The 11,784-nt window shown below is 35.0% G+C and overlaps 1 protein-coding gene across 1 annotated transcript; it reads left to right on the top strand.

Moving 5' to 3' along the window:
- Positions 1-1,849: 1,849 nt before the first annotated feature.
- On the top strand, positions 1,850-11,580 carry LOC109208629 (3-hydroxyisobutyryl-CoA hydrolase-like protein 3, mitochondrial). The gene is made up of 10 exons (XM_019371760.1): positions 1,850-2,051; positions 4,002-4,103; positions 4,303-4,367; positions 6,810-6,944; positions 7,021-7,117; positions 9,367-9,496; positions 10,165-10,343; positions 10,477-10,604; positions 10,744-10,845; positions 11,097-11,580. Exons 1-10 carry the CDS (start codon positions 1,946-1,948, stop codon positions 11,193-11,195), a joined length of 1,143 nt encoding a protein of 380 aa, XP_019227305.1. The 5' UTR covers positions 1,850-1,945; the 3' UTR covers positions 11,196-11,580.
- Positions 11,581-11,784: the final 204 nt, after the last annotated feature.

The following is an 11,784-nucleotide window of genomic DNA, read 5'->3' as shown; positions in this document are numbered from 1 at the left end:
AATAACAACACCAACAACAAAAAACGGGTTTGACATTCTTAACCCTTCTTTTTTTTTGTTAATTTTCTTCCTTTTGTGATTTTGGTAAATTTGATTTCTAAAAATGTCTTCGTAAATTTTTTTGGGACGGTCTCATAGTATACATTATGTATTGTGTACATATCAGCACGTTATAATTAGGAATAACATATGTTTGAAAGTTGTAATTGGCTTACATCGATACTAAATGCATGAAATCATTGAATATTTACTTTACGAGTAGTGGAATGACATAAATATATGTTGTTGGGAAGTATTATATCTATACTTGAAAGTGTTTATGTTATTTTGAGATTAATTGATTTTTTCTTTTGGTTTAAAAAATATGAGACGTCATTTAGATATTTTTGTGATTTTCATTAAAGGTTGAAGATATAATTTGATATCTGTTAATGTATCTTTAAGTCATTGGGTTCGATGTATTGACACTTGCTAATATATGATATATATTTCCATCTTAGATGTTCTTATTCATGCTAACATATGCATGTCACGTTGTGAATTATATATTAATGTTAAATTGTGCCCTTATACCGTTCCGCATACATAATAATATATATTGAAATTTATGCGTAATTCATAGAATGTGAGATCAACCATATTCTCATTATTATTTAAAACCTAAAGCTTTGTGTTGAGAAAGGAACACTAAAACCATATAGAGTGCTGTGTCTCATATATTATAGTGGAGCCAAATAACAACGGAATAAACATAAAATATTGAAAAGAATTACTCTGTAGTAGAATATTTATTGTTTAGTGTAATTAGTACATGGGCGATGAATTTTTTGACGGGAGATCTTTAGCATTATTTCTTTTAATTTTTTTAACTCATTTAGTTAATATTGTGCATACTGAAATATTTTACTTGATAATGGAGTTATTGTGTGAAAAAGAACAAAGCATGAGAAGAGAGATAATAATTACAAATTAAAAGGTAAGTTAAAAGTACACAATTTCTCATGAGAATTGTTCATTTAATTTACTACACAGATAAGTAAATGCAATTTATGCAATTTTTAATTTCAACATGTGGATTTGATCATGGAACAGTTACTTTGTGATGAGATTTTGCTAAAATTGACTATGAAATTCTTTTAAAAAAAATGAAAGATCATAAATCAATCAACCGCACCATTCAAAAAATACCTAAATTGATAATGTATATATTTTCTTGCACATATCAAAACTTTACTTTTGATAATATTATTGCATTACAAGTCATGACTTGCGAAAATGAGACTTAATTTGTTACATTACGAGTCATGGCTCTATGCTTATGATACTTTTAAATTTGTTGCGTTCAAGTCCAACGTTAATGTACATATTCTATTGGTTTCCTTTGTAGATTAATTCCTCAGGAAAATGATCTTATTGTTTGCTTTGGAACACATCTTTTAGTTGTAATTTGATATTAATATTATTTTATTATTTTACTCAACCATGCATTATATGACTTAGTATACACGGAGAGACTAGTTAGTTTTAAAAAAGGGACCCACATATGACACAAGTAAAATAATAAATGGTGCTCTCTTCGTTTCATATTGTTTGAGGTATTTGACTCGGCACGGAGTTTAAGAAAAAAGAAGAAGACTTTTGAAAGTTGTGGTCTTAAAAGTTTAAGAGGTAAAAGGTTTGTGGGGTCATGCCATTTGTGTGGCTATAAAAACTTCTCATTAAGGACAAAAATGGTAAAATGAAGAGTTTCAAGTTGAATTATTTCTAAATTTAGAAATGTGTCATTTATTTTGAAACAGACTAAACGGAATGACTACTATTTGAACGGGCTTGCTTTGTTTAGTACAAAAAGTAGGCTTGCTTTGAAAAGTAAGTCAAATATATAACTCGAACCACCACCACTCGCTCTCTCCCTAATACCTAAATCCTTCTCCCGTACGAATTGATGATGGCATCCGGCGCGGACGAATTCGTGAAAGGACATATCCACCCCAATGGCGTTGCCGTTCTCACTCTCGATCGTCCTAAAGCTCTCAATGCCATGAACCTTGGTCAATTTTCACTTCCTTTTCTTTGATAAGTTCACCTCAGTTTTACTATAATTTGTTATTATAATGGTTCTTCTCTTCCTAGAAATCATCCAAACTAGTAAGAAAATAGATTCATAATTTCAGTTCAGACAAGTGACTTGTGATTGAGTGATAGATTGATTGTTTGACGACTTACGGTAATAAAGGGGATGGAATTGAATTTGAATAGTATTAGTTTGATATTCCATCTACAATGAGTGTATTAGAGCAGAAGGGTGCAAATGGGAGAGGTGCAAGGCTAGAAAGGAAGCTCGGTAAAATTTCTGTGTTACTTTAGTATGTATTACAGTAGAACTCGGGTTTCATTTCTGAGATAATCACTCAACTATCCAATTATGGACTAAAGTCACTTTTCTTTCGTTTGTATTCATGGTTTCACTCTAGTCCTTAATCTCGTATCCATTATTATTTTATAAAATGTAGAAGAAAAATCGTGAAAAAGAAGCATACAGGTCATTGAAAAAAGAAGAATACAGGTCACTCTAGTCCTTAATTAGTCCTTAACCTCGTACCAATTATTATTTTATATAACTAGAGTAAAATCATACAACAAATCTGCTTTTTATAAGAAGAAGAGATACATTTGCAACATGGATGTGTTTTAGCGTTTAGTTTTATTTAGCGGGTGAATTATTATTTTTAGCGGGCCGGGTTGGGTGTATGGGTGGGTTTTCTGTGTTTTGTTGTGTGTTAATTATTTTATTTGGTCGAAAAATATAAAAAGTCTATGTGGACTGCCATGTCACATTTTCCATTGGAAAGTTTGATAATTTCAGTGACCATTCGTGTGCAATAGGAATAGTTGAGTGACTTTCATATTACAAACGAAAGAAAAGTGACTTCACTCTATAATTTTGAATAGTTGGATGATCATCTGAGCAATGAACTCGTAGAACTCCTTATAGAAAATAAGTACTAACAAAAGCCAATTCCATTAAGCCTCACATAGAAAAACACAAAATTTCCAATGAAATAAGATAGCTCATACTTGATTTCTAGGACATGTAGGACTTTAACCAGAAACATAATTTTTTTTGAGAGTAGATCAAAGCTCATTAGCTTGTTCTAATAAAATGTGAATATACTAAGAATACTAACAACATTTCTGACAACGGAAGCAAAAATCTATACTCTTTTGATGATTTTAAAAATGAGGACATGACTTTGATACAGAAGAGAAGAATGTAATTTCCACTGGTGAATATATATGCTATACAACATGACCAAGATTAAATTTAGATTCTGTTTTTGACACTCATGCATATTTAATTAGTATTCTGATGCATGGCCCTTGATAGGAAGTTGTGGAGGTCGAGCATTAAGGTTGTAGGTTAGGAGATAGGAGGCTAGTCTGATAGTGTTTTGTTTTAGGCTGCTAGTGGCCCCAGTTGTGTCCTTAGTACTTCATTAGGGTTGTAGGTTAGGTTGTAGGAAGCTAGTCTGATAGTGTTTTGTCTTAGGATGTTAGTGGCTCTTGTTGTGTCCATATTATTCCATTGCGTCGGTAGTACTGTGCCATTGTTACTGCTTAGTGTTATTGCTTTTCTCTCTATTTTCTGGTTATTACGTTGTTGGTGTTATCTTTCTGAATTCCTTTGCTGTTGCTGCTACACTGTCTTGTTCCATCTTCTTGTGCCGAGGGTTTATCGGAAACAACCTCTCTCCGAAGTAGGAGTAAGGTCTGCATACACACTACCCTCCCTAGACCCCACTTGTGAGATTTCACTGGGCTGTTGTTGTTGCATAGTTTTTTCAAGTACGTAGGACAAGAATTAAAGGAGGAAAAATTCGGAATACAATAATTAATAGACATTATTATTTTTTCCTAGAAGTATGAGAATTAATATGCTACATCTTCATCTAAGTAGTTTGATTTCTGTTTAACTCATTCTTCATTGATATATGACTCAGATATGGACATCAAGTACAAGGGTTTCCTGGATGAGTGGGAAACAGACCCAAAGGTCAAGTGTATTTTGGTTGAGAGTAGCTCGGCTCGTGCTTTTTCAGCAGGTAACAAGTCAAAAGTCATTCATTTACTGGATGGATACTGGCTACTATCTTATCTGGCATATTTGCGGCATCTAGTTCCTGAAACAGTCTTGTCATTACATCATTACTCATTTTTGATAGAGCCTCCTATCTGCAGTTACAATACATCGTTTGACATGTTCTAGTAAGATTTGTGGGTAACCATTCATTGCTGATGCAGGGATGGATATTAAGGGGGTTGTTGCTGAAATTCAAAAGGACAAAAGTACACCTCTTGTGCAAAAGGTTTTCTCACATTACGAGATTTACCCTATAATTGAACTCAGCATGTCATTCTCTTCTGCTCTGTAGCTTAGTCTTTGTTGTTTGTAGTTTCATTTGACGATATTGTCTTGCCGAGGTGATGCTGCTATGCTGATGCATAACAAAACTGTTAGTGATTGTTAAATCTGTTAGTGAGTTTACCTGCAGGGGTGATCAAGCTAGGTTTGACCAAAAAATGGCAGCCAGATAAGATTAAGGTCCTTTAGGTCTCATTTGTTTGCACTTAATGGAGGTCTGAATTTAAATCATTCAGATTTAAGATATTAAGTGCGTTTGTTTCCAAGGTCATGAATCTTAATCATTAAGTATGTTTTTTTTTTAACTTTACAACCACTTAATGAGTCTGAATAGGCCTATATGATTAAGATCTATAACAAAGACTTAATTTTATTAAGATACTATCATCCACATTCATTACTAACTGTCTTCACCACATACCATTATCAACCACCACCACCACCACCATAGCCGCCACCACTACCACCAACCACCAGCGCCACCACCACCATCCTCAACCATAACCACACACTCACCCACCTTAACTACCACAACCAACCACCCCATCACCATCAATAATCATAGCCTGCACCGCCAACCATTATAAACTACCATTACCCACAATCACCTTTCTCAACCACAACCACCACCACCACCCACCATTATTAACGATCACCGCCCACCACTATCCTCGTTATCGCTACCGATCACCACTAGCTGCCGCCTTGAACCACCACCATCAATCAAAATCACCACCAACTACCGCCTCTAGTCGAAACTCACAAGCACTTACGTTAGCCACCGCCACCACCAACTACCATATATATATATATGTGTGTGTGTGTGTGTATATATATATATAAGACTAATTAGTATTTTATTTGAATTTTATGTTTATTAATTTTAAATAAAGATCAATTTATATATTTAGATATTAAAAAAACAAAAAATCTTAATCATTTAGTATTCAGATCTTAATACACATCTTGACATTCAGATATGTATTCAGATTCAGACATCTTAATCTTAAAAAAAAACAAATGAGGCCTTATTGTCCCTTTAACATGCACAAAATCATAACAAACTGTGGTAGTAGATGTACATACACTAGCTCCAAAAAAAAAAGTAATCAGCATACCTAGTGTCTTTTCTAGTTTAGGTCTTAATAAGGTGGTATGAAAGCGCCTTTGTTACGAATAAGAACTGGGTTTGTCCTTCTATCAGTTAATTGACTGATGGTTGTGCCTAAACCTTTTAGACTTACACTTTTTTAACTTTTTAAGTATGGAAAAAATTTTGGGGAGAAAAAAATTTGGGAAAAGTGTGAAATGGTAGATTGCCTGTTGATCTATTAATAATTCCAATAGTAATAGTATAGCTTATCAGGTAATTTCATTCGCAATGGAGACAAATGGTGTAGCTAGATTTGAAAGGTTAAAGTTATGTGGGCTTTCGTCAATCATCACTGACCATTCACATCAATATTGATTGTTCAACAAGAATTTACAGCAAATATCTAACATAGATGAATTTTACGTAGCTTGAACTCTTGAAGTAAAGTGGCAGTAAGCTTATGATGACTTGGCTGCCACAGGACATTCAAAAGTTTCTCCTCAATGCCCGACCTATAATAACAATGTTGAGCCATTTGATAATTTTGCATTCTTTAAGTAGGTCTAGTTGGTGTTTTGTGATTAGTTCATGACTTCATGGTACTTTTCTTAATTAAGTGATGCATGTTTCCACAAGCCGATACTTATTGAATGCAGAATATGCTTTTTCTCCTTTGAAATGCTTTTCCTCTTTAAAATTTGGGGCTTTTCTTTTAGCTTTTATCCTTGGAGTTGATAGTTGCACTTAATCGTGCGCAACTGGATGGTGTGCGTCATGTTTCTAAAATTTCTCTTTGAAAAAAAAAGTTTTTAATCTCCTTGTCAATTTTTTTTCTTTTGATTTATAGTTCTTCATTTTACATATGCATGTGCCATTGACAACATGCGTGCTATGTAAAGAGGGAAACTAATGCTCCGTCTCAGAGACATTTCCAGCTATGAACCTCTTTAGTACCACAGTGAGTCTGTGACTTGCTCTACTCTTGTTCTTCCACCGATTGCAACACATATATCAGTTTTGCAATCCTTTTGCGTGATGCCTAAATATATTAATTTTCATGGATATGTTCTTGTTAGATAGTTATGTAAATAACGTGAATTAGTCCTAGTCGCACATAGAATAGGAGTAGGATATGTACTGTATAAATAGGGCTCATTGTATTATAATTGAATAGAATATCAATAATATATTTTTCTCCCGTGCTTTCTCTCAGTTTTGAAGTGTGAATATTGCAGCTGGGTTTGTCAGTAGGCCTTTCAGAAAATTGAATATGTGTTCCTTCTTTATGTTCAGGTATTCACAGCTGAGTATTCTCTGATTTGTAAAATATTCGAGTACAAAAAGCCTTACATCAGCTTCATGGATGGCATAACAATGGGCTTTGGCATTGGCTTATCAGGTCACGGTAGCTACAGGCTTATCACAGAGGTATTTTCCCACCCTGTATGGAGACTACTCATTGTTGCAACTATGATCTTATTTATACCTCTTATTATTGTTTCAGAGGACTGTTCTAGCTATGCCAGAAAATGGAATCGGGTTGTTTCCAGATGTTGGTTTTTCTTATATAGCTGCACATAGTCCAGGCAGTGGGGCAGTTGGTATGCGTTTTCTCTTTCTTCTGAGGAAATCGTAATAATGGAGGATTAATTAAAAGAGAGTTGAAGTTTTAGAAACTCCTATTACTTTTGGAGAAATAATAAGCAGTACTTCTCTCCATACTGTAGATGGAGTTAAAATGGGTCCTAGAACTCTTCATCTTGTCCATGAAGACTTTAAAATGTATTAAATAGCATCTGAGTGCTAAAGTTTCTAAACAGTGCATGTTGTCAGCAGTCTATACTTGGTGAGTGCTATCAAAAGGAACTTCTATAACTTAGATATAGGAATTATAATTCTCTCTGTATGCCGTCTGATGTTAATTTTTTCCGTTTGTGATTTCTAGGAAAAATGAATGCGAAGTTTGATCACATTTGTGTCCGGATAAGACTATTAACTGCCTACTAATTAATTTGGTAGTATTTGGCTTGTTCTTGCTTCTATCTCTATCGTTATGTTTAGATTGCTAATATCATCTATAAAGGGCAAAAAGAAAAGAATTTGATTGCTTGGGAAATCAATACTTCTGCTGTATTTCTTGCAGTGTTTTGCAAGCGCTCACAATCTCTCCACTAGGGTGTTATAAACTAACAGATCCTTTACTTATCTATTTAGAATAAATTCTTTTACTCCTGTATTTTTCAAAGAGGAGATTAGACAGGACATGACACATCTTCAGTTCACCAATGATATGACCCTAGATAGGAGAGCATGGGGGTCGAAGATTAGGGTAGAAATTAGTAGGTAGTCGAGCGATTTTTCTCTTTTTTGTAGGAGAGCACGATTCTAGTTTAAAACACCTTATCCACTCCCTCTCTTCCTTGTCACTATCCTTATTATTACTCTATTATTACTTTATTTTTCAATTTTATCATTACTGTTTTCTTTTACTTTGGTTATCTTTACTATTTTTGCTGTCAATACTTCCCTTCTCTTCAGTATTTTCATAATAGTATTTTACTCCTGTATTTTTCTAACCTGTTTTGGAGACACTTTTCTTGAGCGGGGAGGGTCTATTGGGAACAACCTCTCTACCTCACACAAGGTAGGGGTAATATTTGCGTACCCCCCCCCCCCCCCCACCCACACAAGACCCCGCTTGTGGTATCACACTGGGTAATGTTGTTGTCGTTGTTGTCTCATATCCAGTTCAATCTGAAAATCACCATATCCAGGTTACCAATATCACTATATTTAACCATGATAATCTATATATACCCATGCCAATGGAATAAAAATACCTCAAAACATAAACTAAAACAATGCTGGGAGCTGCTCTCTTGAGGCACCAGATCGCTAGCCACTACGAAAACTGTGCTGGTTTCCTCTTAAGTTACTACCAAAAGTTCTTGTTACATCTCTGATTCTACCCTTTCTTTTTCGTTCTTTTGAAACTTTGTTAGAGCTTCTACTCCAATGCTGCGTTTCCCCTCCCGAAATCCTTCAGTTATTGTTTGAAGTCCGATGCTCCTTTCAGTGCCGTCTCTTGCTCCCATCCCAACTTCTTTTGTTTCTTTTTGATTCACAGCAATGGGCACTAGCCCAAATATGATTTTTGTTTTTTTTCTCTAATGACGTAAGTGCCCTTATTAAAGAAGGGTTATTACAGTAACACACTTGAAATGAAGAGAACAAATACATAAATTTTGACTATTGTGCTCAGAGAACATGAATATGGCTCTTCCTTTAGAAGTTACCAGGTGTGGATGCTTATATTCAAATTAAATATGATCTAAGGACTGTGGAAGGTGTATGTTATTGTTGACTCTTTTAAGGTCTCTGCTTCAAAGACAACCATAATGCATCATTTGTTCAATTGCTGGTCCATCCTTGGTCATACACAAATGATAATCTTTTGATCATCCAAGTTGTGGTCAAAGCTTGATATTGAACAAGATGGAAACCTCTTTGAAATGGAGGAAGCAATGATAATTAAATTCAAATTCATATGTGGTGCACATCAATGTTATTTTATTTTGGAGAAGGGTCATATGTCAGGTGAATTTGTTTCTGCATCAGTGTCCTAATAATCTTTTCCTTTTCATTGTATGTCATTAAAACCTTTGTTTTTTTTTTACTCTAGTAAAAGGAAAAATATTTCAAGTGAGAACCTCCTATCTCATTTTCACCTATATTGTGTGGGTGGTTGTCAGATTGAGATGGTGAGAACTATTATATGTGTGTCTATTATCCCACAAGTTTTTTCTGCCCATGCTCTTTCCTTATTCGTTCATTAATTTATTTACTGCAGGTGCTTATCTTGGACTGACTGGAAGTAGGATATCTACACCTGCTGATGCACTGTATGTTGGTTTGGGAAGTCACTATGTTCCTTCTGCAAATTTGGATACATTGAAAGAGGCTTTCTTGGCGGCTACCTTGTATGTCTTAGCATTTCCTAATGAACTTAATCTATGTTCTCACATAATATGAACATGGAAGCACCAAATGTCAAACTTTAATCAACTTTTCAGAGCTATGTGACATGTGCAGATCATTGGCCTTTAGTCTTTTCATCTTATTTATGCCGATGGAATTTGATGATGATTTTGCACTTAGTTGTTACATGCATGTTAATATTTTGCTTATCATGATTAGGGAGGGATAGCCTAGCGGAAAGGGCCCTCCACCCCCAACAACGAGTTTAATGGTTCGAGTTACCAAGGGAGTTAATTAGGAACATCACTGTTGCGCTCCTAGGTAGAGGGGTTTTCTTTGCAGGGCGGGGAAATACCATGCATAAAAAGATTTTGTCATTTCATGCATCTCTCTTGAGTTGTCACTTTGATCTTTCAACAATTTTTCTTGAAAAGATTACACAAATTGGGTATAGTTCTTTGTCCCTGTGTTAGTGGGAACTATTTTAATGTCTATTGCTTGTCTCTAGTGGTTACTTCATGAGTCACATTTGGTGTCCTATTGCAAATGCTTCAGATTATTGATCCTTATTCCTTCGGATAAATACTTTTTATTGTGTTATTGGTACAAGACATTTCAGTGGTACGTTTGAAGTTTACAGATGTTTTATGACTTATTTATTTCGAAATAGCTCTCAGGATCCGGACGAAGAGATCAAAACACTTCTGGCAAAATACAGTACTGACCCTGATTCAGAATCCCGTTTGAAGTCTCTTTTACCCAGAATCATTTCAACATTTGGTGGTAATAAGTCTGTTAAAAATATAATAGAGGAGCTTGAAAATCATCAGCAAAGTGCGGATACTTTGGGTATGATTGTTCACTTGGCTTTTCATCCATAAATGAATCAGATATGCTTTCCAATTTATACATGCGCAAATCAATAAACACTTGTGGGGTACCCTTGTTTTCTTTTTCATTTGTTAGTTCATCTCCTTGGCAGTGGCAGAATGGGCCAAGGATGCTCTGCAAGGGCTAAAAAAGGGGGCTCCCTTTTCTCTTTGCCTCACCCAGCAGTACTTTTCCAGTGTTGCATCTGCGTGTGGCAAAAATGAGAATACCTTGTCCAAGGTTAGCTTCCCTCTTTTTGTGCTTCTTTTAAATAAAAAAAGCTACAGTATTTTTCTTCTTTCTGGAAAAGTTCATGATTCCTTCACTTCGGATAGTTCTTTAAACTTTTCTGCTTCTTTCTGCCATTCCCAACACGCAGCTCCCTGGTGTTATGAGAACTGAATATCGCATTGCTATAAGGTCTGCTCTACGCAATGATTTTGCGGAAGGTGTCCGTGCTATCTTAGTGGACAAGGATCAGGTTCGTTTCTAGTTTTGCAAGCCCATGACAGTTGAATGTGTTAATGTTTGATTGTTTCTCAATCCTGGTGGTGCATTTTGTGAGAGGATATTCCGTTTACTAATTTAAGGAAGAGATGAGAGTACCTTATGTACTTTTTCCTTTCTGATGATGGAAATCAGTGGTCATGTTAGACAGTCTATTGTAGGGTTAGGAGTAAAGATTTTGTTGTCTTATTGAAGTAAAACCTTTAATGAGTTCGCTTTCTGCAGAACCCAAGATGGAATCCTTCCAGCTTGGAGGAAGTGAACCTCAATGAAGTGGAAGCTCTCTTTGAACCTTTGAGCCCTGAAGTTGAGTTGAATGTTTGAGGTTTACCAGGACATCTTTACTGTCTGTCCAACAGTTAGGAGTCAAAATCTTTCTTCCTTCTCTTTGGATCAATAAATATGAATGATTCCACATGCTTAACATACAAAACGTTCTGTGAGGTGACTAATGGCTCCGTTCAGATTCCGATGTTATTTGCCATTTTCGATCTATTGGAATTTTAGGTGCAGCTGGTAATAAGTTTATAGGATTCGGTTGTACGACTAAGGCTGGATAGAATTCAGTATTCGGATCCATTAGATTGAGGTCATACTTTGTATTTGTTATTCCGTCTGTTTCGATCTTATATGTTCTTATTTGTTTAAAAAAGAAAAGACATCCTTTTTTATTTGCAACTTTAATTTAAACTTTTTATTTTACGATTAATGATATACTCTTGTAGGCATATGAATGTTACAGGTAAGATTGCAAGCTCTAATAATACTTTTGTTGTGTCAAAAATCTTATTTTCTTTTATAAATTCGACTTCCAATCAAATATTGCAAGAGATTAGTTTCAACAATGTGCAAATAGTAACTGAAATAACCAAAATGCCCTCCAATGAACTGTGTTGGCAGAGGGCTTGGGTCT

Source organism: Nicotiana attenuata, unplaced genomic scaffold, assembly GCF_001879085.1.
Source record: "Nicotiana attenuata strain UT unplaced genomic scaffold, NIATTr2, whole genome shotgun sequence".
Taxonomy (NCBI): Eukaryota; Viridiplantae; Streptophyta; class Magnoliopsida; order Solanales; family Solanaceae; genus Nicotiana; species Nicotiana attenuata.
This window is presented reverse-complemented; position numbering and strand designations above follow the sequence as displayed.